At 68.1% G+C, this 26710-nt stretch overlaps 2 protein-coding genes across 2 annotated transcripts in view; one reads left to right on the top strand and one right to left on the bottom strand.

Annotated features, from left to right (window-relative positions):
* Positions 1-16142, top strand: part of LOC125433437 (sodium-dependent lysophosphatidylcholine symporter 1-B-like) — a 23111-nt gene extending 6969 nt beyond the window's left edge. The window contains exons 2-12 of the mRNA XM_048497944.1: positions 56-175; positions 319-443; positions 2744-3004; positions 5247-5343; positions 5672-5762; positions 6097-6218; positions 8867-8950; positions 9578-9661; positions 10216-10328; positions 12520-12663; positions 15753-16142. Coding sequence (XP_048353901.1) covers positions 56-175; positions 319-443; positions 2744-3004; positions 5247-5343; positions 5672-5762; positions 6097-6218; positions 8867-8950; positions 9578-9661; positions 10216-10328; positions 12520-12663; positions 15753-15933 — 1422 coding nt within the window. The 3' untranslated portion in view covers positions 15934-16142. The remainder of the gene's footprint in view (positions 1-55; positions 176-318; positions 444-2743; positions 3005-5246; positions 5344-5671; positions 5763-6096; positions 6219-8866; positions 8951-9577; positions 9662-10215; positions 10329-12519; positions 12664-15752) is intronic.
* LOC125433436 (acanthoscurrin-2-like) lies at positions 16003-26710 on the bottom strand (the record flags this gene model as incomplete). Its single annotated transcript, XM_048497943.1, has 2 exons — positions 16003-16042; positions 26139-26710. Coding segments are annotated over 2 exons (612 nt in total), but the record flags the coding sequence as incomplete, so codon positions are not given.

Here is a 26710-nt window from a genome sequence, read left to right as displayed (position 1 = left end):
TTCAAGTTCTTGGGGCGGGGCCTTTGGGCAGCTCTTCTCAGCCTCTCCTCTCCAGGTGAGATCTCCTTTGCCCCTGCAACGGAAGCTCTGCTATGCCATCGGGGGCGCCCCGTACCAGATCACGGGCAACGCGCTCGGATTTTTCCTCCAGATCTTCCTGCTCGACGTGGCGCAGGTGAGCCAAGATTGAGGAAAGGGCAGATTCCCGGTGGCTTTCTTTGTGGGTGGGGCCGAGCGTGTGAGAGGGGAGGATCCCTGCCCTCAGCCACTCAAAGATGCTCTTTCCGCGCTCTGAGCTGAGCGTTTGTCTCCACGTAGCTGGAGCCTTTCCACGCGTCCCTGATCCTCTTCGTGGGGCGAGCCTGGGACGCAGTGACGGACCCGGCCGTGGGATTCTTGGTCAGCCGGAGCCCCCGCAGGAGATGTGGCAAGCTGATCCCCTGGTGAGTCCGGAAGGACCCTGGAGGAGCGTGGACGGCAATCTGTAGGCCAGTGGTGGCGAACCTATGGCACGGGTGCCAGAGGTGGCACTCAGAGCCCTCTCTGTGGGCACGCGTGCACAGAGCTCATCATGTGATAATAGTGCAATTATTTCAGGGAAATTATTAAACTAAAGCAGTGATGGCAAACCTTTTCGAGACTGAGTGCCCAAACCGCAACCCCAAACCCACTTATTTATTGCAAAGTGCCAACATGGCAATTTAACCTGAATACTGAGGTTTTAGTTTAGAAAGACCGGTTGGCTCTGAGGCGTGTAACTTGGGAGTATGCTTGGTGGCAGTCGGTGGCTTTGCTTTGAAGCAACCGTGCAACTATTCCAACGGGTGAATCACGACCCTAGGAGGGTTTACTCAGAAGCAAGTCCCATTGCCAGCAACCGAGCTTACTCCCAGGTAAAGGATCACACTTTAGTTCTTTGCATGAAAATCAGTGGTGTTTAACAGCGCTTAACAAGGTTGTCTACACTTCTTTCCCAAAACTAGGTCTTAGGTTTAATGCTAATAATCGAGCCCAGCGGCCCAGGCCAGCCTAGATGTAATGGGGGGGGGGGGGACACTCTGTTTGCGCGTGCCCACAGAGAGGGCTCTGAGTGCCACCTCTGGCACCCGTGCCATAGGTTCGCCATCACTGCACTAAAGCTAAGACCTAGTTTTGGGGAAGCAGTGTAGGTAACTCTGTTAAGCGTTGTTAAACCCTAATTATTTTCATGGTCAGAACTACTACAGCATGATCCTTTACCTGGGAATGAGCTCGGTTGCTGGCATTGGGGCTTGCTTCTGAGTAAACCCTGCTAGGGTCGTGATTCACCCGTTCAAAGCGTTGTACAGTTGCCACCGACTACCACCAAGCTTACTCCCGAGTAACGTGCACCTTAGAGTCAACCATTTTTTCTTTACTAAAACCTCAGTATTCAGGTTAAATTGCCATGTTGGCACTTTGCGATAAATAAGTGGGTTTGGGGTTGCAGTTTGGGCACTCGGTCTTGAAAAGGTTCACCATCACTGCTGTAGGCAAATGAGTCTCAGTTCTGCAAGGCCTAAAAGGTAGAGCTGTCGAGCCAGCGTGGTACAGTGGTTAAGAGCAGGTGCACTCTAATCTGGAGAACTGGGTTTGATTCCCCACTCTGCCACTTGAGGCTTATCTGGTGAACTAGATTAGCTTGTGCACTCCAACCCATGCCAGCTGGGTGACCTTAGGCTAGTCACAGTTCTTTGGAGCTCTCTCAGCCCCACTCACCTCACAGGGTGTTTGTTGGGGGGGTGGGGGGAGAGTGAAAGGAGCTTGTAAGCCCCTTTGAGTTTCCTTACAGGAGGGAAAGTGGGGATATAAATTCAAATTCTTGATAGATGGCCACTGAGCCTCTCTTTAAAAACCTCTAAAGAAGGAGTCTCCACCACTCTCTGAGGCAGTGAATCCCACTGTTGAACAGCCCTGACTGTCAGGAGCTTTTTCCTGTTATTTAGGTGGAATCTCTTTTCCTTCACCTTGAACCCATGACTCCTGGTCTTAGTCTATGGAGCAGCAGAAAACAAGCTTGCTCCCTCATCAACATGACATCCCTTCAAATATTGAAACATGGCTATCATGTCGCCAAACTAAACATCCCCAGCTCCTTAAGTCTCTCCTCGTAGGGAATGGATTCCAGACTGTTTACCACTTTGGTTGCCCTCCTCCAATAGTAGAATAGAAGAAGAAGAAGAAGAAGAGGAAGAAGAGGAAGAGGAGGAGGAAGAAGAGGAAGGAGAAGAAGAAGAGGAGGAGGAAGAAGAGGAAGAGGAGTTTGGATTTATATCTCCCCTTTCTCTCCTGCAGGAGACTCAAAGGGGCTGGCAATCTCCTTGCCCTTCCCCCCTCACAACAAACACCCTGTGAGGTAGGTGGGGCTGAGAGAGCTCCGAGAAGCTGTGGCTAGCCCAAGGTCACCCGGCTGGCGTGGGTGGGAGTGCACAGGCTAATCTGAATTCGCCAGATAAGCCTCCACAGCTCAGGCGGCAGAGCTGGGAATCAAACCCGGTTCCTCCAGATTAGATACACGAGCTCTTAACCTCCTGCGCTGCTGCTGCTCCACTGCTGAGAAGATTATTAGAACTTCTGCTGCTGCTGCTCTGTGCACATGTGATAGGGCAGCAGGCCCTTCATGCCTTGCTTGGGATCACATAGAAACCTCTGGCTGTCCACTGTTGTACATCAGCCTAGATGGCTGGATCCACAGGGCTCTTCTGACCCCTCTTTCTCCTTGCAGGATTGTCTTCTCCATGCCTTTTGGGGTCCTCTTCTACTTCCTGCTCTGGTTTGTCCCATCAGATTCCCTCTCCGTGACACTGAAGTTCCTTTGGTACTTGGCTATGTACTGCTTGTTCCAGACCTGCATGAGCGTAAGGATTTGTGTGTGCGCGCGAGTGTGTGACGACCCCGGACGTGTCCCAAAAAAGAGTCAGTTCTTTGAAATCAGGATTCTTGATTGCAAGGATAGAAAAGCTGTCGACTTGTATTGTCAGAACTGAGTCCACTAGAACAGGCGAAATGTTATATCCCGCACCATAGATATGTCAGGCCCACAACTCTGCCTTACCTTCCCAATGGTGCAGAGGTATATCCAGAGGTGGGATCCCACAGGTTCTCACAGGTTCCCGAGAGTAGGTGACTAATTATTTGTGTGTGTCGAGAGGGGGTTACTAATTGGTGGTTTTTGCCATGTGATTTTGGCCTTAGTTACGCCCCTCCTCTCAGCAGTAGCGCGCAGAACTTGGAGCAGTCTAGCAGGAGGTGCACCGGCGTGCGTGGCAGCCTGCGCCTGCGCGCATTCGTTTCCCGCCCAAGGACCGGCGCAGTGGCTGCGTCCTTGCCACAGCCCCGCCCCGGAATGCCCTACCCTCGGAATGCTCAGCCACGCCTCCATCACGCCCCGCCCATCCCCATTGGTGCTACGCCACAGTTTGAATCCCACCACCATGGGAACTTGTTACTAAAATTTCTGGATCCCACCACTGGGCGCATCTAGGGAAAATTGAGCACAGGACAACATTTGAGTTTTCCGCTCCATGCCCACCCCCTGGTGCCCAGGTCTACCACCCGAAGCCAGCGAGGCACCCAGGTCTACTTCCCAGAGCTAGCAACGGCGCCCAGGACTATCGCCTGGAGTTGGCAATGTGCCCAGGTCTACCACCCAGAGCCGGCAAGTCACTCAGATCTACCGCCCAAAGCTGGCAACGACGGCCGGGTCTATTGCCCAGAGCCTGCGAGCACCACCTGGGCCTGGCACCCCCCCGTGATTAGATGGCATGCACCTGGGGACATATGATACTCCATATACCCCTGGCAGATACGCCCCTGCAGTGGCGGGAAGGTACTGTCACGCACTCTCACACACCCATTTTTTCAGACCGTGCGAACTGGGATGAAGTCTCTTAGTCTCAACCCCTCTGCACTGCAGCTACAGAACTAGTTAAGGGCCAACTGGTACAGGAGGTAATCGAAAGCAAAACAGTTCTCAAGGCTGCATCGCCATTAAGCTCTCTGTAGAAAGAAATATGGCAGGACCCCGGCTAAAACGTTGGAGGGTCACAACAGTGGGTGTGTGCGGGGCGGGATTTCATTCACCTCTTCTGATTTTAGTAATCTATTTGGAACTTCAAAAGAAAAAGAAAAAGGATCCAGGTTTGCACTATGGCAGTGGTGGCCAACCTATGGCACGGGTGCCAGAGGTGGCACTCAGAGCCCTCTCTGTGGGCACGCGCAAACAGAGACGCACACCCCCACTTACATCTAGGCTGGCCTGGGCCGCTGGGCTCGATTATTAGCATTAAACCTAAGACCTAGTTTTGGGAAAGAAGTGTAGACAACCTTGTTAAGCGCTGTTAAACACCACTGATTTTCATGCAAAGAACGAAAGTGTGATCCTTTACCTGGAAGTAAGCTCAGTTGCTGGCAATGGGACTTGCTTCTGAGTAAACCCTCCTAGGGTCGTGATTCACCCATTGGAAGAGTTGCACGGTTGCTTCAAAGCAAAGCCACCGACTCCCCCCCCCCCTCCCCCCCCCCCCCCTCCTCTCCCCCCCCCCCCCCCCCCCCCCCCCCCCCCCAACCCCCCACCCTCCCCTCGCCCCCCCCCCCCCCCACCCCCCCCCCGCCTCCTCCCTCCCCCCCCCACACCCGCCCACCCCCCCCCCCCTCCACCCCCCCCCCACACCCCCCCCCACCCCACCCTCCCCCCCCCCCCACCCCCCCCAGGCCCCCCCCCCTGCCCCCCCCCCCCCGCCCCCCCCCCCCCCCCCCCCCACGCGCCCCCCCCCCCCCCCCCCACCCCTCGCACCCCCCCCGCCACCCCCCCCCCCCCCCCCCCCCCCCCCCCCCCCCCCCCCCCCCCCCCCCCCCACCCCCCCCCCCCCCCACCCCCCCCTCCCCCCTCCCCCCCCCCCTCCTGCCCCCCCCCCCCCCCGCCCCGCCCCATTGGCCCTACACCACAGTTTGAATCCCACCCCCATGGGAACCTGTTACTAAAATTTTTGGATCCCACCACTGGTCCCCAGCCTTTGGCATTCTGACATAGCATGGTTGATGAAGCCACAAAATGGCTGCCACAGAAGGCACTGCTCAGCCACAAAATGGCCGCCAGAGCTTTCCTTCCGTCACCTAGTTGAGATTCCTGTGGTGTCCAGGCCTTGGCATCCAAAACAATCTGCAAAGCCAATTTGGTTGGCCAAAGCGCCACCTGGCCCCAACTAAAAACACTTCGTGGATTCTAGGAAAGGTGTTGGCAGACTCCTTGGTGCCCATGTGGGTTCCACGTTGGGGACTGTGGGACTGTGGGATTGGGAATCCATGAGATTGGAAGGAGATCAAGTAGGTACGGAAGCAACACGGGCAGAAGTCCCTCGGCCGTGGCTGGGGGCGTGGAAGGCAACATCTCCAGGACAGGGCGAGAGAGGAAATGGAAATGCACGCCTGGGAGAGCAAGACCAGCACTGGCGCCTCTGCTGTCTACTCTCCAGTGGTTTGCTGGAGGAACTGCCAGGCCAGGAGGCTCTGGGTTCGACTCCCGACAGGAGCCCAGCCCAGTCTAATCTGTTACTGTCCGGCCCCTTCCTGTAGTTTGGTGCCCTTGGTGTAGGGAAGGAAATCACAATGGTCTTGCCTAGATATTAAGGGGGGGCTTCTCTCTGCCTTCCAGCGCAGGTCGTACTTGGTGGCCGCCACGGTCCTCGGGTCCCTCTATTTCTTGTCCTGCCTGGTCCTCTTTTTCGGAGTGAAGGAGCAGACAGGTGCGATCATCCCTCCTGCCTTTTCTTGCAACTCCTGAGCAGGTATGGACGATCCAGCTAAGAGACGCACAAGCACGCTCTAAAACGGTCCCAAGTGTAGATGTATACCTGTTTACACAATAGTACAGCACATGTCTCCCAAAACTCCTTTAAGACACAGGTACAAACTCATGCCCTCCAGATGTTATGGACTACAGTTCCCATCCAAACTCTTCTTCTTACAGGAGAGAACAGTGGGGTATACATCCAAATTCCTCCTCCTCCTCCTCCTCCTCCTCCTTCTTCATGCGAAGGCCACCCCATCAACTTAATCAGGATGGTCTCTGTCTTTTAGGACCCCTTAGCCCTTTGGGGAAGGCCAGGCTGTCCTTCTTCAAGAGTCTGCGGGTGATCCTGAGCCACCGACCTTACGTCTGGCTTCTTTGTGGCTTCCTATGCGCCTCGCTGGCCTTCCAGGTACACAGCCTCCGTCCACGGAATGAGCAAGAAGGGGTAACCAGATCGCATGCGGGTCCCCTGCAATGAGAACCTCTTTCCTTTTTCCTCACCTGTGTTTATCCCCTCCAGAATATATTTTTTGGGACCGATTGAAATCGTGACATTAATATTACTGTCGTTTGGTTTCATAAGAACATAAGAACTAGCCTGCTGGATCACACCAGAGTCCATCTAGTCCAGCATTCTGCTACTCGCAGTGGCCCACCAGGTGCCTTTGGGAGCTCACCTGCAGGAGGTGAAGGCAATGGCCTTCTGCTGCTGCTGCTCCCCAGCACCTGGTCTGCTAAGGCATTTGCAATCTGAGATCAAAGAGGATCAAGATTGGTAGCCATAGATCGACTTCTCCTCCATAAATCTGTTCAAGCCCCTTTTAAAGCTATCCAGGTGAGTGGCCATCACCACCTCCTGGGGCAGCAGATTCCAAACACCGATCACACGTTGCGTGAAGAAGTGTTTCCTTTTATTAGTCCTAATTCTTCCCCCCAGCATTTTCAATGGATGCCCCCTGGTTCTAGTATTGTGAGAAAGAGAGAGAAAATTTCTCTCTGTCCACATTTTCTACCCCAGGCATAATTTTATAGACTTCCATCATATCCCCCCTCAGACGTCTCCTCTCCAAACTAAACTAACGAAGTTTCAATTAGGGAAATGGTTTGATTGGTTATTTACTGGCTCTTTCCGCACAAATCACCTAAAAAGTCGGGAAAACATTTTCAACCCCCCCCCCCGTACCACGGTGTTTGTCCACACTTACCCCCCTTGCAAACTTTTTTGTATGCATACCACTAAGTGTTTCCTCTGCTTGCCTTTGACGGTCGGTTGAATCGATGCCTCGGAGGTCTCTAAACTTCGACTCCTCTATATCCTTCCATAATCAGTGTTTCAAAGATTACGGCCTCCCCAGCCTAAATAAAAAAACACACAGAAATTATGACAATAAACAGGCCGGGGGGGGGGGCGGGGGGCGGAGTGAGCTCTGCAATGTAATTCTGTTTTCTATCTTTAGCAGCATTAGGTAATCCACACAGACGACCTTGTTTAATGTACACTGTCAAGTCAGTTATGCATCGCTCACACCTGATTCCCTTCGGGGATGGGTAGAGTATAAATCGAAGAATAAAATAAAACTTTCTTTTTTCTGAGGAGAAAGTTTGGGTATGGCGCAGAGACGTGGAAAATATAGTTAGAAGATTGCACAGCAAGTAAAAAGATTGCGCCGCCATATTTGAAAACCTTTCAAACGAAAGAATCGTTTCAAAAGGGTATCCTTTGAAAACATTTTGAGGCTGGAAATAAAATGCTTTTGGGACATAAAGGGGAAAAAAACAGTGCAGAACTCCATGAATGCAACATTTCATTTCCTGCCCCGAGACGCTGGGGTAAGTGGCTTCTGAAGTAAAAGGGATTCTCATTGTGTGCCGCCCCTGAAAGCCTAATGAGGGGAAGGGTGGGATGTGAAACCCAATACATAAATAAAGTTAGCCCAGTGATTATAGCTATGGCAGGGGGTAGGGTAGAAAATGGGGAAAGGATGAGAGTATCTCCATGTCTATAGACACATAAGAACATAAGAACAAGCCAGCTGGATCAGACCAGAGTCCATCTAGGTCTCAAGCCTTCTCATACTTCCTCGTGAAAGTGGCTCCACCAGGTGCCTCCTTTGGGAGCCTACATGCAGGATGTGGAAAAAAGCAATGGCTCCTTCTCCTAAGCCAAGCCAAGCTGCTAAGCTAAGCTGCTCCCTGAGTCTCTGGTCTGCAAGGGAGGCATTTGCAAACCCTAGGGGATCAAGGAGGATCAAGATTAGAAGCCAGAGATCGACTTCTCCTCCAAGTAAATCTATTCCAAGCTTCTCCCTTTGAAGCTGTCCTAGGTGAGAGGCTATCACTTGACTCCTCCTGTGGCAGCATATTCCAAACACTTATCATGCTATGCGTGAATAAAGTGTTTCCTTTTATTAGTCCTAATTCTTCCCCCCAGCATTTTCTAGTCAGAATGCTCTCTGGTTCTTGTGTACAGAGAAAGAGAGAGAAATGTCTCTCTGTCAACATTTTCTACCCCATTCATAATTTTATAGACTTCAATCATATCCCCCCTCAGACGTCTCCTCTCCAAACTAAAGAGTCCCAAACGCTGCAGCCTCTCCTCATAAGGAAGGTGCTCCAGTCCCAACCTCCTTTTTCCCTGAAGCCAGTTTCAATGGAGTTGCCAACTCCAGCTGGGGCCTGGAGATCTCCTGGGATTACAGCTGATCTCCAGACTACAGTGATAAGTTCCCCTAGACAAAATGGCTGCCGTGGAGGATAGAGTCTATAACAGAACATCACACTGAAGACCCTCCCCTCCCCATACTACACCCTCCCTCAGCTGTGCCCCCCAAATCTCCAAGAATTTTCCAGCCTACACTTGGAAACCTGAAACGAGTTCTTGAGGGGAGGTTCAAGGCTGCACGCATCCTTCTCCCGCCCCTCCCTTTATTCTGGCCACTTCCATGAACCCAGGAGAAGTTTGAAGCTCAGTCTTTGAGATTCCGGCCCCATGCTCTAACCTTTGCTCCGCACTGCCTCTTTCTTTGGCACCCTGACCTTCTTTCTGCTCTCGCACAGCTGGCCCAGGGGATTTTTGCCTTTTTCTGCACACATGCAGCCGGGCTCCCCGGAAGCTTCCAGCACCTGGTGCTCATCATGTTGGTAAGTAAATAATTCTGTTCTTGCCCTCTGCTCTGTGTCTCTTATCTTGGAAGGGAATCAGCCTTTATTGTCAGCGTATTTCATTCATTCTACTTCTATTAAGAAGCAGTGAAGATAGTTAGTATTTACTTATATCCCCCGCCCTTTCTCTCCTGTAAGGAAACTCAAAGGGGCTTACAATCTCCTTTCTCTCCCCCACCAGTGGCGTATCTGCCTAGGGACAAGGGGTACCCCTTGTCCCCGGGCGCCACTCTTCTGGTCACGTGAGCAGCGCAAAATCGGCCCCCCACATGACCAGGAAGTCCTGCTGTCTCATTGTTTTCACGTGCCTCGACCCGTCCAAGGCACCTGCCGCCAAGCACCCTCAACCCCACCCTGGGGGTGGGGCTTGGGGAGCAGGAAGTCCCACCCCCTGGCCTCAGTGCTTATAAAAGGTCTCCGAGGCCGGGAGGGGAGGTCAGAAGAGACTGCTGGCTGCATGATGCTGGCAGGGGATGATGGGAACTGTAGTCCATAACATCTGGAGGGCCGTGAGTTTGACACCTATGCCCTACAGGCCCTCAATAGATCTTCAGGCCAAGCTGGGCTGGTGGAGATTCCCATTTTCCCTCTTTCTGCTCTCTCCAGGTGGCAGCCTCCCTCTCCATCCCCGCCTGGCAATTGTTCCTGGTCAGGTTTGGGAAGAAAACGGCTGTTTTCGTAGGCCTGTCGGTGAGTGACCCTTAAAAGAAAGGTCCCATTGAACGCCTGAGGGCCAGTGTGGTGTGGCCATTAGAGTGCTGTACCTGGATCCGAGAGGCCGAGGCCCGAATCCAAACCCTGTCATGGAATTTCGCTGGGTGACCTTGGGCCAGGCTCACATTCAACCCGGTCTACCTTACAGGGTTGTTGTGAGCCCAACACAGAGGATAGTAGAGGATGATGTAAGTTGTTTTGAGTCATGTTTGGGGGGAAAGGTATGGTATAAATGAAATAAATAAATAAACGTCCCCTTTTTCTCTTCTGAGAGTGGAGGATACCTGTGAAGGTAAACAAGAGACTGTGTGCATGGGGGGCTGGGAGGGGGGGAGGATAAAGGAAGTAGGTGCCAGGAAGGCCAAAGCCAAAAAAATATCAAAATGAGTCTCCTGGCTCCCGTTAACTGGCCCAGGAAACCATCCACCAGAAGAAATATAACAACACTGTAATTCAGCTTGTCAGATTCGTGTCCTGGAATGACGATGTCGGCCTTGACGGAGGCTCACGTTTCTCCATCTCTCCTGCAGCTCATCATCCCGGCTCTCATCGTCATCACCCTGGTGACCCATAATTTCCTGGTCTCTGCTTTCATGGTTGCTCTGGCCGGCTGCAGCCTCTCCGTTCTCTACCTGTTGCCATGGTAAGTGGAAGGGAAATCCCGAACAATAGCAGTTCCGCATTCCGAAGGCGTGGGCGCAAAGTTTCCTGTGACCCTGCTCCATGCGGTCCTCAATAGGAGCAGGGAATCTGTCTGGGGAGCTAGGAAAAAGCGTCCACACTTGGGGATATGAGAAAGAGGAAGGAAGCCATTTTTCATAAGATGAGAGGATCGCAGGTTCCGCCACCTAGTAAGGACTTCCGGGGTGGTCTGGATTTCTTCCGGGAATTTATTTTATTTTATTTATCTATTATTATATACTTCATAGACCGCTCAACCCCTGGAGGGCTCTGAGCGGTGTACAGGGCCCATAAACAAGATCAATAAAACAATAGATATAAATATAAACATTAATATTAAAACCCTTAAAATTTACATAGTAGCATCCACATAAAATTGAATTGAAATTACATCATTTATTTATTTACTTATTTACTCATTTACTTATTTACTCATTTACTCATTTACTTACTTATTTATTTACTTACTCACTCATTTACTTACTTACTCACTCACTCACTCATTTACTTACTTATTTACTCACTCACTCACTCACTCACTCACTTACTTACTCACTCACTTACTTACTTACTCACTTACTTACTTACTTACTCACTTACTTACTTACTCACTTACTTACTTACTCACTTACTCACTCACTTACTTACTTACTCACTCACTTACTTACTCACTCACTTACTCACTCACTTACTCACTCACTTACTCACTCACTTACTTACTCACTTACTTACTCACTCACTCACTCACTCACTCACTCACTCACTCACTCACTCACTCACTCACTCACTTACTTACTCACTCACTTACTTACTTACTTACTTACTTACTTACTTACTTACTTACTTACTTACTTACTTACTTACTTACTTACTTACTTACTTACTTACTTACTTACTTACTTACTTATGGCGTCCGGTCCCAAGGCTGGGAGGAGGCCAGCAGCGCCGAAGATGGTGGACTGCAGGAGTTTCTCAGGCCACAACCAGTGGTGGGATCCAAAAATTTTAGTATCAGGTTCCCATGGTGGTGGGATTCAAACTGTGGCGTAGCACCAATGGGACTGGGGGGGGCATGACGGGGGCGTGGCCGGGCATTCCGGGGTGGGGCATTCCTGTGTGGGAAACGAATGCATGCAGACGCAGGCTGCCACGCACGCCGGTGCACCTCCTGCTAGACTGCTTCCAGTTCTGTGCGCTACTGCTGAGAGGAGGGGCGTAACTAAGGCAAAAACCACGTGGCAAAATCACCAATTAGTAACCCCCTCTCGGCACGCACAAATAATCAGTAACCTACTCTCGGGAACCTGTGAGAACCTGCTGGATCCCACCTCTGGGCCACAACCCTACATTGCAATTGGTTCAACATCTTTTCAAGGTTCTGATTGGATTGCGTCTCTGGTTTGCAATTGTCCCCCACCCCCTTATCAATGCAAGGGAATATCTATACATTCAGGTAGTTCTGGCAATCGGGGAATAGACACGGGAAAGACAAAGAATGGGTGTCAGGTGATGTTTACCCCGCGTGACAGTAGGCTGAAGGCGGACTGAAGGAAGTACTGTTTGCAGAATGATTGTTGGATCTGTGGAACTCACCGCCTAAAGATGCTAGGAGTTCCTCTGACTTTGATGGCTTTCAAAGGGCTTGGATACATTTATGGAGGACAGGTTTATAAGTGAATATTAGCCAAGAAGGAGTTCAGTGGCTACCAATCTTGACCCTCCTTGATCTGAGATTGCAAATGCCTGAGCAGACCAGGTGCTCGGGAGCAGCAGCAGCAGCAGAAGGCCATTGCTTTCACGTCCTGCACGTGAGCTCCCAAAGGCACCTGGTGGGCCACTGTGAGTAGCAGAGAGCTGGACTAGATGGACTCTGGTCTGATCCAGCAGGCTAGTTCTTATGTTCTTATGTTCAGTGGCCGTATGGATGAGAACGCAGAAGGACCGTCGGTCTCGTCCAGCAGTGTCACTTAATATGTGCTTCAGCTTCTGGTAGTGGAAGAAACCTTGTTGGTCTCCCATTCAAGTACTGACTAGGGCTGACCCGCCTAGTTCAAGATCTGATGAGATCGGGCTAACGTGGGCCCTGCAGTGCAGTCTCTGGGTCAGAAGCGTGCATTTAGGAACTGCTAACCTGAGCTGTTCTTTGCTCGCAGGTCGATGGTTCCAGATGCGGTGGATGACTTCAAACTCCGCAACCCCAATTGCCTGAACCTGGAAGCCTTTTTCTACTCCTTCTACGTCTTCTTCAACAAGTTTGCGGGAGGGCTTTCTCTCGGCGTTTCGACGATGAGCTTGCAGTGAGCCTCCTCTCGCCGTCCCTCTTTCCCCCACCCCCACCCCCAGTAGAATGTCGCAAAAGCTAGCTTAGCACATCCACTCTCGGGAGAGGAAGCGGACCTCAGGGAAACTGGACACCGATTTTCCAACAAGCATTTGGGGAACGGAAAGGGGCTAGGGCAGGGGGGGCCAACCTACAGTGCTCCAGATGTCCATGGACTACAATTCCCATCAGCCGTGCTTTGCTTGAGAGCTGATAGAATAAATATTCCATGAACATCCTGAGCATCATCATTAGCCACCCCTAAACTAAGTTACCAACTCCAGCGAGAGTCTACAGTTCTCCTGGATACACAGTTGATCTTCAGATGAGCAAGATTGGTTCCCCAGGAGAAAATGGTGGCTTTGGAGGGCGGAGGGTGGATTCTGTGGCATTGCACCCTTCTGAGAGCTCCATGCAACCCCATGCACGCCACTTCCCCATACAGCATAGTCCCCATACTGCCATCCTTTACCCTGGGTTTAAGAACTCGTGTAGTATCTAATCTGGAGGAACCATACAGGCTGTAAGGCTTGTCCGGGGAATTCAGATTACCCTGTACACTCCCACACCAGCCAGCTGCGGTGACCTTGGGGCTAAGTGCAACTTCTCGGAGACTCTCCTTAACACCTACCTCCACCCAAGAGATTCTGTTTTGTTGTGAGGGAAGAAGGGCAAGAGAGATTAATCAGCCCCTTTGGAGTCTCCTGCTGGGAAGAAAAGGATAGAAATCCGGCACTCTTCTGCTATGTTCTTGTTCTTCTTGTTCTTCTTGTTCTTCTTGTTCTTGTTCTTCTTCTTTTTAGGAAACCGTCCCAGTGTGGTGTAGAGGTTAAGAGCAGGTGCACTCTAATCTGGAGAACCGGGTTTGATTCCCCCGCTCTGCCACTTGAGCTGTGGAGGCTTATCTGGTGAACCAGATTAGCTTGTGCACCCCAACACATGCCAGCTGGGTGACCTTGGGCGAGTCACAGTTCTTCAGAGTTCTCTCAGACCCACCTACCCCACAGGGTCAGAGGTGGGATCCAGCAGGTTCTCACCAGTTCCCGAGAGGGGGTTACTAATTATTTGTGTGTGCCGAGAGGGGGTTACTAATTGCGTCTGCTTTTCCGTTAGAAATTCCATTACGTCCCAAAATCACAAAGTCCTGTTGTTTCCTATGTTGCTGGGTAGCGAAGGTAGAAAACAGGATCATTCTCCCTGTTGGGCTGTTTTAAAAACATGTTTTAGCAATATGGTTAAGTTCCTTGTTTAAGGAAAGTATCCTTCTTTTGATTTCTAGAAACAAAATTAAGTATTTGAAAGGATTAAGTATTTGAGAGGCAGTCAATTAGAGGAGAAGTAGTTGTTTCTGTTGGCAGCAGACGATAGGACCTGCTTTAATGAGTTTAAATTATGGACAGAAAGATACCAGCTGGAAATTAGGAACTTTTTTTTTACAGTAAGAGTTTTTTACAGTAACAGAGAAATTATTAATACCCCACCTCGGAATGCCCGGCCACGCCCCCGTCGTGCCCCGCCCAGCCCCATCGGCGCTACGCCACTGTTTGAATCCCACCACCATGGGAACCTGTTACTAACATTTTTGGATCCCACCACTGCACAGGGTGTTTGTTGTGGGGGGGGGGGGAGGGAAAGGAGATTGTCAGCCTCTTTGAGTCTCCTTACATGAGAGAAAGGGGGAATATAAATCCAAACTCATCTTCTTCTCTTCTTCTACCTCTACTGTGTGTCCATCAGTTCAATATCTGTTTAGGATAGTGGCGTAGCAAGGGGGCACATTGTGGGGTTGCTCCCACTCGCAACTGCACCCCACCCCAAACTCTCCATGGAATTCGGGATAGGGGCATCGTTGCAAGGGGGATGGGGTGAATGGTAAGGGCTAGCCCCCCCTCCCATTTTTCCAAAGAATGTGAGAAAGAGTTATTTTGAAGCCGAGGCACCCCAAAGTCAGCGACACATAGAGATGAAGCCACCTGGCCTCCTGCCTTCACAGGACAATGAAAACATCCCGTTTTCCATGAGACCAAAAGTGTCAGGGGTAAGCCTAGTTATCTACTCAGTGTGCGAAGCCATAAAGAAAAGATCAAGGAAAGAATGTCCCATCTCAGCAGTGGTAACATATATCAGGCCGGTTACATATATCTTGTAGCGATTACATTGAGGCAGGAATGCATCTCAATCAATTCGATACAATCACTGGCGATATATTTTGTCACACTACATCGAGTTAGGAATGCACCTCAATCAACTAGGTGCAATCCGTGACACACACAGAGAAACATATCTTACCCTGTTTCCCCAAAAATAAGACATCCCCTGAAAATAAGACGTAGTAGAGGTTTTGCTGAAGTGCTAAATATAAAGCATCCCCCAAAAGTAAGACGTAGCAAAGTTTTTGTTTGGAAGCATGCCCGGCGAACAGAACACCAGAGCATGCAGCTGTGGAGCGGAAAAATAAGACACCCCCTGAAAATAAGACATAGCGCATCTTTGGGAGCAAACATTAATATAAGACTCTGTCTTATTTTCAGGGAAACACGGTACCATGACATGCCTCTGAAGATGCCAGCCGTAGACATAGACGAAAAGTTAGGAGCAAAAACTACCAGACCCCAGCCAGACAGCCTGGAAAACCCACCACAGCAAGAACCTCACGGAGTTGGGTGTCTCCCCACCCGTCCGTTGTCTGTTCGGCGTCGTTACCCAGCTGCCTCTCCTAAGTTGCAGCAGCAGTGGCGTAGGAGGTTAAGAGCTCGTGTATCTAATCTGGAGGAACCGGGTTTGATTCCCCGCTCTGCCGCCTGAGCTGTGGAGGCTTATCTGGGGGATTCAGGTTAGCCTGTGCACTCCCACACACGCCAGCTGGGTGACCTTGGGCTAGTCACGGCTTCTCGGAGCTCTCTCAGCCCCACCTACCTCACAGGGTGTTTGTTGTGAGGGGGGGAAGGGCAAGGAGATTGTCAGCCCCTTTGAATCTCCTGCAGGAGAGAAAGGGGGGATATACATCCAAACTCTCTCTAAGAGCTTCCCTCCCAAGTGGCACACGTTAACTTTGGCCTTTCGTAGTTTTGCAGGCTACAGGGCCCAAGACTGCACCCACAACCGCCCAGTCATCCTCACCCTGCGCATTCTGATGGCGCCCATTCCCATCGCCCTGCTGTTGACCTCCATGACCCTCTTCTGCTCCTACCCCATCAACGAAGAGCGGCGGAAAGAGATCCGAGCAGAGATGGAGGCTTCGGGGTAAGAGTGGACTGCGCCACGGAAAGAGGGACCACAGAGAATGAAAGGTGTTTGCAGTCGCATGGCGCCAATGGGGCGAGGGGGCACGCCGCCCCGGGCATGCGCCATTGGGGTCACCCCCACACCCCTCCTCCTTCCCTCACCCTCTGTGCCCCCCCACTTAGTTCAGCTGGCTGAAAAAGCTCTTAGTTCCCAGGAGTCCTTACAAGCCCCCCCACCCCACCCCCCCCCCACCCCCCCACTCCCCACCCCCCCCCCCCCCCCCCAAACCCCCCCCAACCCCCCCTCCCCCCCCCCCCCCCCCCCACCCCCCCCCCCCCCCACCCCCCCCCCCCCCCACCCCCCCCCCCCCCCACCCCCCCCCCCCCCCACCCCCCCCCCCCCCCACCCCCCCCCCCCCCCACCCCCCCCCCCCCCCACCCCCCCCCCCCCCCACCCCCCCCCCCCCCCACCCCCCCCCCCCCCCACCCCCCCCCCCCCCCACCCCCCCCCCCCCCCACCCCCCCCCCCCCCCACCCCCCCCCCCCCCCACCCCCCCCCCCCCCCACCCCCCCCCCCCCCCACCCCCCCCCCCCCCCACCCCCCCCCCCCCCCACCCCCCCCCCCCCCCACCCCCCCCCCCCCCCACCCCCCCCCCCCCCCACCCCCCCCCCCCCCCACCCCCCCCCCCCCCCACCCCCCCCCCCCCCCACCCCCCCCCCCCCCCACCCCCCCCCCCCCCCACCCCCCCCCCCCCCCACCCCCCCCCCCCCCCACCCCCCCCCCCCCCCACCCCCCCCCCCCCCCACCCCCCCCCCCCCCCACCCCCCCCCCCCCCCACCCCCCCCCCCCCCCACCCCCCCCCCCCCCCACCCCCCCCCCCCCCCACCCCCCCCCCCCCCCACCCCCCCCCCCCCCCACCCCCCCCCCCCCCCACCCCCCCCCCCCCCCACCCCCCCCCCCCCCCACCCCCCCCCCCCCCCACCCCCCCCCCCCCCCACCCCCCCCCCCCCCCACCCCCCCCCCCCCCCACCCCCCCCCCCCCCCACCCCCCCCCCCCCCCACCCCCCCCCCCCCCCACCCCCCCCCCCCCCCACCCCCCCCCCCCCCCACCCCCCCCCCCCCCCACCCCCCCCCCCCCCCACCCCCCCCCCCCCCCACCCCCCCCCCCCCCCACCCCCCCCCCCCCCCACCCCCCCCCCCCCCCACCCCCCCCCCCCCCCACCCCCCCCCCCCCCCACCCCCCCCCCCCCCCACCCCCCCCCCCCCCCACCCCCCCCCCCCCCCACCCCCCCCCCCCCCCACCCCCCCCCCCCCCCACCCCCCCCCCCCCCCACCCCCCCCCCCCCCCACCCCCCCCCCCCCCCACCCCCCCCCCCCCCCACCCCCCCCCCCCCCCACCCCCCCCCCCCCCCACCCCCCCCCCCCCCCACCCCCCCCCCCCCCCACCCCCCCCCCCCCCCACCCCCCCCCCCCCCCACCCCCCCCCCCCCCCACCCCCCCCCCCCCCCACCCCCCCCCCCCCCCACCCCCCCCCCCCCCCACCCCCCCCCCCCCCCACCCCCCCCCCCCCCCACCCCCCCCCCCCCCCACCCCCCCCCCCCCCCACCCCCCCCCCCCCCCACCCCCCCCCCCCCCCACCCCCCCCCCCCCCCACCCCCCCCCCCCCCCACCCCCCCCCCCCCCCACCCCCCCCCCCCCCCACCCCCCCCCCCCCCCACCCCCCCCCCCCCCCACCCCCCCCCCCCCCCACCCCCCCCCCCCCCCACCCCCCCCCCCCCCCACCCCCCCCCCCCCCCACCCCCCCCCCCCCCCACCCCCCCCCCCCCCCACCCCCCCCCCCCCCCACCCCCCCCCCCCCCCACCCCCCCCCCCCCCCACCCCCCCCCCCCCCCACCCCCCCCCCCCCCCACCCCCCCCCCCCCCCACCCCCCCCCCCCCCCACCCCCCCCCCCCCCCACCCCCCCCCCCCCCCACCCCCCCCCCCCCCCACCCCCCCCCCCCCCCACCCCCCCCCCCCCCCACCCCCCCCCCCCCCCACCCCCCCCCCCCCCCACCCCCCCCCCCCCCCACCCCCCCCCCCCCCCACCCCCCCCCCCCCCCACCCCCCCCCCCCCCCACCCCCCCCCCCCCCCACCCCCCCCCCCCCCCACCCCCCCCCCCCCCCACCCCCCCCCCCCCCCACCCCCCCCCCCCCCCACCCCCCCCCCCCCCCACCCCCCCCCCCCCCCACCCCCCCCCCCCCCCACCCCCCCCCCCCCCCACCCCCCCCCCCCCCCACCCCCCCCCCCCCCCACCCCCCCCCCCCCCCACCCCCCCCCCCCCCCACCCCCCCCCCCCCCCACCCCCCCCCCCCCCCACCCCCCCCCCCCCCCACCCCCCCCCCCCCCCACCCCCCCCCCCCCCCACCCCCCCCCCCCCCCACCCCCCCCCCCCCCCACCCCCCCCCCCCCCCACCCCCCCCCCCCCCCACCCCCCCCCCCCCCCACCCCCCCCCCCCCCCACCCCCCCCCCCCCCCACCCCCCCCCCCCCCCACCCCCCCCCCCCCCCACCCCCCCCCCCCCCCACCCCCCCCCCCCCCCACCCCCCCCCCCCCCCACCCCCCCCCCCCCCCACCCCCCCCCCCCCCCACCCCCCCCCCCCCCCACCCCCCCCCCCCCCCACCCCCCCCCCCCCCCACCCCCCCCCCCCCCCACCCCCCCCCCCCCCCACCCCCCCCCCCCCCCACCCCCCCCCCCCCCCACCCCCCCCCCCCCCCACCCCCCCCCCCCCCCACCCCCCCCCCCCCCCACCCCCCCCCCCCCCCACCCCCCCCCCCCCCCACCCCCCCCCCCCCCCACCCCCCCCCCCCCCCACCCCCCCCCCCCCCCACCCCCCCCCCCCCCCACCCCCCCCCCCCCCCACCCCCCCCCCCCCCCACCCCCCCCCCCCCCCACCCCCCCCCCCCCCCACCCCCCCCCCCCCCCACCCCCCCCCCCCCCCACCCCCCCCCCCCCCCACCCCCCCCCCCCCCCACCCCCCCCCCCCCCCACCCCCCCCCCCCCCCACCCCCCCCCCCCCCCACCCCCCCCCCCCCCCACCCCCCCCCCCCCCCACCCCCCCCCCCCCCCACCCCCCCCCCCCCCCACCCCCCCCCCCCCCCACCCCCCCCCCCCCCCACCCCCCCCCCCCCCCACCCCCCCCCCCCCCCACCCCCCCCCCCCCCCACCCCCCCCCCCCCCCACCCCCCCCCCCCCCCACCCCCCCCCCCCCCCACCCCCCCCCCCCCCCACCCCCCCCCCCCCCCACCCCCCCCCCCCCCCACCCCCCCCCCCCCCCACCCCCCCCCCCCCCCACCCCCCCCCCCCCCCACCCCCCCCCCCCCCCACCCCCCCCCCCCCCCACCCCCCCCCCCCCCCACCCCCCCCCCCCCCCACCCCCCCCCCCCCCCACCCCCCCCCCCCCCCACCCCCCCCCCCCCCCACCCCCCCCCCCCCCCACCCCCCCCCCCCCCCACCCCCCCCCCCCCCCACCCCCCCCCCCCCCCACCCCCCCCCCCCCCCACCCCCCCCCCCCCCCACCCCCCCCCCCCCCCACCCCCCCCCCCCCCCACCCCCCCCCCCCCCCACCCCCCCCCCCCCCCACCCCCCCCCCCCCCCACCCCCCCCCCCCCCCACCCCCCCCCCCCCCCACCCCCCCCCCCCCCCACCCCCCCCCCCCCCCACCCCCCCCCCCCCCCACCCCCCCCCCCCCCCACCCCCCCCCCCCCCCACCCCCCCCCCCCCCCACCCCCCCCCCCCCCCACCCCCCCCCCCCCCCACCCCCCCCCCCCCCCACCCCCCCCCCCCCCCACCCCCCCCCCCCCCCACCCCCCCCCCCCCCCACCCCCCCCCCCCCCCACCCCCCCCCCCCCCCACCCCCCCCCCCCCCCACCCCCCCCCCCCCCCACCCCCCCCCCCCCCCACCCCCCCCCCCCCCCACCCCCCCCCCCCCCCACCCCCCCCCCCCCCCACCCCCCCCCCCCCCCACCCCCCCCCCCCCCCACCCCCCCCCCCCCCCACCCCCCCCCCCCCCCACCCCCCCCCCCCCCCACCCCCCCCCCCCCCCACCCCCCCCCCCCCCCACCCCCCCCCCCCCCCACCCCCCCCCCCCCCCACCCCCCCCCCCCCCCACCCCCCCCCCCCCCCACCCCCCCCCCCCCCCACCCCCCCCCCCCCCCACCCCCCCCCCCCCCCACCCCCCCCCCCCCCCACCCCCCCCCCCCCCCACCCCCCCCCCCCCCCACCCCCCCCCCCCCCCACCCCCCCCCCCCCCCACCCCCCCCCCCCCCCACCCCCCCCCCCCCCCACCCCCCCCCCCCCCCACCCCCCCCCCCCCCCACCCCCCCCCCCCCCCACCCCCCCCCCCCCCCACCCCCCCCCCCCCCCACCCCCCCCCCCCCCCACCCCCCCCCCCCCCCACCCCCCCCCCCCCCCACCCCCCCCCCCCCCCACCCCCCCCCCCCCCCACCCCCCCCCCCCCCCACCCCCCCCCCCCCCCACCCCCCCCCCCCCCCACCCCCCCCCCCCCCCACCCCCCCCCCCCCCCACCCCCCCCCCCCCCCACCCCCCCCCCCCCCCACCCCCCCCCCCCCCCACCCCCCCCCCCCCCCACCCCCCCCCCCCCCCACCCCCCCCCCCCCCCACCCCCCCCCCCCCCCACCCCCCCCCCCCCCCACCCCCCCCCCCCCCCACCCCCCCCCCCCCCCACCCCCCCCCCCCCCCACCCCCCCCCCCCCCCACCCCCCCCCCCCCCCACCCCCCCCCCCCCCCACCCCCCCCCCCCCCCACCCCCCCCCCCCCCCACCCCCCCCCCCCCCCACCCCCCCCCCCCCCCACCCCCCCCCCCCCCCACCCCCCCCCCCCCCCACCCCCCCCCCCCCCCACCCCCCCCCCCCCCCACCCCCCCCCCCCCCCACCCCCCCCCCCCCCCACCCCCCCCCCCCCCCACCCCCCCCCCCCCCCACCCCCCCCCCCCCCCACCCCCCCCCCCCCCCACCCCCCCCCCCCCCCACCCCCCCCCCCCCCCACCCCCCCCCCCCCCCACCCCCCCCCCCCCCCACCCCCCCCCCCCCCCACCCCCCCCCCCCCCCACCCCCCCCCCCCCCCACCCCCCCCCCCCCCCACCCCCCCCCCCCCCCACCCCCCCCCCCCCCCACCCCCCCCCCCCCCCACCCCCCCCCCCCCCCACCCCCCCCCCCCCCCACCCCCCCCCCCCCCCACCCCCCCCCCCCCCCACCCCCCCCCCCCCCCACCCCCCCCCCCCCCCACCCCCCCCCCCCCCCACCCCCCCCCCCCCCCACCCCCCCCCCCCCCCACCCCCCCCCCCCCCCACCCCCCCCCCCCCCCACCCCCCCCCCCCCCCACCCCCCCCCCCCCCCACCCCCCCCCCCCCCCACCCCCCCCCCCCCCCACCCCCCCCCCCCCCCACCCCCCCCCCCCCCCACCCCCCCCCCCCCCCACCCCCCCCCCCCCCCACCCCCCCCCCCCCCCACCCCCCCCCCCCCCCACCCCCCCCCCCCCCCACCCCCCCCCCCCCCCACCCCCCCCCCCCCCCACCCCCCCCCCCCCCCACCCCCCCCCCCCCCCACCCCCCCCCCCCCCCACCCCCCCCCCCCCCCACCCCCCCCCCCCCCCACCCCCCCCCCCCCCCACCCCCCCCCCCCCCCACCCCCCCCCCCCCCCACCCCCCCCCCCCCCCACCCCCCCCCCCCCCCACCCCCCCCCCCCCCCACCCCCCCCCCCCCCCACCCCCCCCCCCCCCCACCCCCCCCCCCCCCCACCCCCCCCCCCCCCCACCCCCCCCCCCCCCCACCCCCCCCCCCCCCCACCCCCCCCCCCCCCCACCCCCCCCCCCCCCCACCCCCCCCCCCCCCCACCCCCCCCCCCCCCCACCCCCCCCCCCCCCCACCCCCCCCCCCCCCCACCCCCCCCCCCCCCCACCCCCCCCCCCCCCCACCCCCCCCCCCCCCCACCCCCCCCCCCCCCCACCCCCCCCCCCCCCCACCCCCCCCCCCCCCCACCCCCCCCCCCCCCCACCCCCCCCCCCCCCCACCCCCCCCCCCCCCCACCCCCCCCCCCCCCCACCCCCCCCCCCCCCCACCCCCCCCCCCCCCCACCCCCCCCCCCCCCCACCCCCCCCCCCCCCCACCCCCCCCCCCCCCCACCCCCCCCCCCCCCCACCCCCCCCCCCCCCCACCCCCCCCCCCCCCCACCCCCCCCCCCCCCCACCCCCCCCCCCCCCCACCCCCCCCCCCCCCCACCCCCCCCCCCCCCCACCCCCCCCCCCCCCCACCCCCCCCCCCCCCCACCCCCCCCCCCCCCCACCCCCCCCCCCCCCCACCCCCCCCCCCCCCCACCCCCCCCCCCCCCCACCCCCCCCCCCCCCCACCCCCCCCCCCCCCCACCCCCCCCCCCCCCCACCCCCCCCCCCCCCCACCCCCCCCCCCCCCCACCCCCCCCCCCCCCCACCCCCCCCCCCCCCCACCCCCCCCCCCCCCCACCCCCCCCCCCCCCCACCCCCCCCCCCCCCCACCCCCCCCCCCCCCCACCCCCCCCCCCCCCCACCCCCCCCCCCCCCCACCCCCCCCCCCCCCCACCCCCCCCCCCCCCCACCCCCCCCCCCCCCCACCCCCCCCCCCCCCCACCCCCCCCCCCCCCCACCCCCCCCCCCCCCCACCCCCCCCCCCCCCCACCCCCCCCCCCCCCCACCCCCCCCCCCCCCCACCCCCCCCCCCCCCCACCCCCCCCCCCCCCCACCCCCCCCCCCCCCCACCCCCCCCCCCCCCCACCCCCCCCCCCCCCCACCCCCCCCCCCCCCCACCCCCCCCCCCCCCCACCCCCCCCCCCCCCCACCCCCCCCCCCCCCCACCCCCCCCCCCCCCCACCCCCCCCCCCCCCCACCCCCCCCCCCCCCCACCCCCCCCCCCCCCCACCCCCCCCCCCCCCCACCCCCCCCCCCCCCCACCCCCCCCCCCCCCCACCCCCCCCCCCCCCCACCCCCCCCCCCCCCCACCCCCCCCCCCCCCCACCCCCCCCCCCCCCCACCCCCCCCCCCCCCCACCCCCCCCCCCCCCCACCCCCCCCCCCCCCCACCCCCCCCCCCCCCCACCCCCCCCCCCCCCCACCCCCCCCCCCCCCCACCCCCCCCCCCCCCCACCCCCCCCCCCCCCCACCCCCCCCCCCCCCCACCCCCCCCCCCCCCCACCCCCCCCCCCCCCCACCCCCCCCCCCCCCCACCCCCCCCCCCCCCCACCCCCCCCCCCCCCCACCCCCCCCCCCCCCCACCCCCCCCCCCCCCCACCCCCCCCCCCCCCCACCCCCCCCCCCCCCCACCCCCCCCCCCCCCCACCCCCCCCCCCCCCCACCCCCCCCCCCCCCCACCCCCCCCCCCCCCCACCCCCCCCCCCCCCCACCCCCCCCCCCCCCCACCCCCCCCCCCCCCCACCCCCCCCCCCCCCCACCCCCCCCCCCCCCCACCCCCCCCCCCCCCCACCCCCCCCCCCCCCCACCCCCCCCCCCCCCCACCCCCCCCCCCCCCCACCCCCCCCCCCCCCCACCCCCCCCCCCCCCCACCCCCCCCCCCCCCCACCCCCCCCCCCCCCCACCCCCCCCCCCCCCCACCCCCCCCCCCCCCCACCCCCCCCCCCCCCCACCCCCCCCCCCCCCCACCCCCCCCCCCCCCCACCCCCCCCCCCCCCCACCCCCCCCCCCCCCCACCCCCCCCCCCCCCCACCCCCCCCCCCCCCCACCCCCCCCCCCCCCCACCCCCCCCCCCCCCCACCCCCCCCCCCCCCCACCCCCCCCCCCCCCCACCCCCCCCCCCCCCCACCCCCCCCCCCCCCCACCCCCCCCCCCCCCCACCCCCCCCCCCCCCCACCCCCCCCCCCCCCCACCCCCCCCCCCCCCCACCCCCCCCCCCCCCCACCCCCCCCCCCCCCCACCCCCCCCCCCCCCCACCCCCCCCCCCCCCCACCCCCCCCCCCCCCCACCCCCCCCCCCCCCCACCCCCCCCCCCCCCCACCCCCCCCCCCCCCCACCCCCCCCCCCCCCCACCCCCCCCCCCCCCCACCCCCCCCCCCCCCCACCCCCCCCCCCCCCCACCCCCCCCCCCCCCCACCCCCCCCCCCCCCCACCCCCCCCCCCCCCCACCCCCCCCCCCCCCCACCCCCCCCCCCCCCCACCCCCCCCCCCCCCCACCCCCCCCCCCCCCCACCCCCCCCCCCCCCCACCCCCCCCCCCCCCCACCCCCCCCCCCCCCCACCCCCCCCCCCCCCCACCCCCCCCCCCCCCCACCCCCCCCCCCCCCCACCCCCCCCCCCCCCCACCCCCCCCCCCCCCCACCCCCCCCCCCCCCCACCCCCCCCCCCCCCCACCCCCCCCCCCCCCCACCCCCCCCCCCCCCCACCCCCCCCCCCCCCCACCCCCCCCCCCCCCCACCCCCCCCCCCCCCCACCCCCCCCCCCCCCCACCCCCCCCCCCCCCCACCCCCCCCCCCCCCCACCCCCCCCCCCCCCCACCCCCCCCCCCCCCCACCCCCCCCCCCCCCCACCCCCCCCCCCCCCCACCCCCCCCCCCCCCCACCCCCCCCCCCCCCCACCCCCCCCCCCCCCCACCCCCCCCCCCCCCCACCCCCCCCCCCCCCCACCCCCCCCCCCCCCCACCCCCCCCCCCCCCCACCCCCCCCCCCCCCCACCCCCCCCCCCCCCCACCCCCCCCCCCCCCCACCCCCCCCCCCCCCCACCCCCCCCCCCCCCCACCCCCCCCCCCCCCCACCCCCCCCCCCCCCCACCCCCCCCCCCCCCCACCCCCCCCCCCCCCCACCCCCCCCCCCCCCCACCCCCCCCCCCCCCCACCCCCCCCCCCCCCCACCCCCCCCCCCCCCCACCCCCCCCCCCCCCCACCCCCCCCCCCCCCCACCCCCCCCCCCCCCCACCCCCCCCCCCCCCCACCCCCCCCCCCCCCCACCCCCCCCCCCCCCCACCCCCCCCCCCCCCCACCCCCCCCCCCCCCCACCCCCCCCCCCCCCCACCCCCCCCCCCCCCCACCCCCCCCCCCCCCCACCCCCCCCCCCCCCCACCCCCCCCCCCCCCCACCCCCCCCCCCCCCCACCCCCCCCCCCCCCCACCCCCCCCCCCCCCCACCCCCCCCCCCCCCCACCCCCCCCCCCCCCCACCCCCCCCCCCCCCCACCCCCCCCCCCCCCCACCCCCCCCCCCCCCCACCCCCCCCCCCCCCCACCCCCCCCCCCCCCCACCCCCCCCCCCCCCCACCCCCCCCCCCCCCCACCCCCCCCCCCCCCCACCCCCCCCCCCCCCCACCCCCCCCCCCCCCCACCCCCCCCCCCCCCCACCCCCCCCCCCCCCCACCCCCCCCCCCCCCCACCCCCCCCCCCCCCCACCCCCCCCCCCCCCCACCCCCCCCCCCCCCCACCCCCCCCCCCCCCCACCCCCCCCCCCCCCCACCCCCCCCCCCCCCCACCCCCCCCCCCCCCCACCCCCCCCCCCCCCCACCCCCCCCCCCCCCCACCCCCCCCCCCCCCCACCCCCCCCCCCCCCCACCCCCCCCCCCCCCCACCCCCCCCCCCCCCCACCCCCCCCCCCCCCCACCCCCCCCCCCCCCCACCCCCCCCCCCCCCCACCCCCCCCCCCCCCCACCCCCCCCCCCCCCCACCCCCCCCCCCCCCCACCCCCCCCCCCCCCCACCCCCCCCCCCCCCCACCCCCCCCCCCCCCCACCCCCCCCCCCCCCCACCCCCCCCCCCCCCCACCCCCCCCCCCCCCCACCCCCCCCCCCCCCCACCCCCCCCCCCCCCCACCCCCCCCCCCCCCCACCCCCCCCCCCCCCCACCCCCCCCCCCCCCCACCCCCCCCCCCCCCCACCCCCCCCCCCCCCCACCCCCCCCCCCCCCCACCCCCCCCCCCCCCCACCCCCCCCCCCCCCCACCCCCCCCCCCCCCCACCCCCCCCCCCCCCCACCCCCCCCCCCCCCCACCCCCCCCCCCCCCCACCCCCCCCCCCCCCCACCCCCCCCCCCCCCCACCCCCCCCCCCCCCCACCCCCCCCCCCCCCCACCCCCCCCCCCCCCCACCCCCCCCCCCCCCCACCCCCCCCCCCCCCCACCCCCCCCCCCCCCCACCCCCCCCCCCCCCCACCCCCCCCCCCCCCCACCCCCCCCCCCCCCCACCCCCCCCCCCCCCCACCCCCCCCCCCCCCCACCCCCCCCCCCCCCCACCCCCCCCCCCCCCCACCCCCCCCCCCCCCCACCCCCCCCCCCCCCCACCCCCCCCCCCCCCCACCCCCCCCCCCCCCCACCCCCCCCCCCCCCCACCCCCCCCCCCCCCCACCCCCCCCCCCCCCCACCCCCCCCCCCCCCCACCCCCCCCCCCCCCCACCCCCCCCCCCCCCCACCCCCCCCCCCCCCCACCCCCCCCCCCCCCCACCCCCCCCCCCCCCCACCCCCCCCCCCCCCCACCCCCCCCCCCCCCCACCCCCCCCCCCCCCCACCCCCCCCCCCCCCCACCCCCCCCCCCCCCCACCCCCCCCCCCCCCCACCCCCCCCCCCCCCCACCCCCCCCCCCCCCCACCCCCCCCCCCCCCCACCCCCCCCCCCCCCCACCCCCCCCCCCCCCCACCCCCCCCCCCCCCCACCCCCCCCCCCCCCCACCCCCCCCCCCCCCCACCCCCCCCCCCCCCCACCCCCCCCCCCCCCCACCCCCCCCCCCCCCCACCCCCCCCCCCCCCCACCCCCCCCCCCCCCCACCCCCCCCCCCCCCCACCCCCCCCCC

The sequence above is a fragment of the Sphaerodactylus townsendi genome, linkage group LG05, assembly GCF_021028975.2.
Source record: "Sphaerodactylus townsendi isolate TG3544 linkage group LG05, MPM_Stown_v2.3, whole genome shotgun sequence".
NCBI lineage: Eukaryota > Metazoa > Chordata > Lepidosauria > Squamata > Sphaerodactylidae > Sphaerodactylus > Sphaerodactylus townsendi.
Note: the sequence above shows the minus strand (reverse complement) of the source record. Positions and strands in the feature narration are given on the sequence as shown.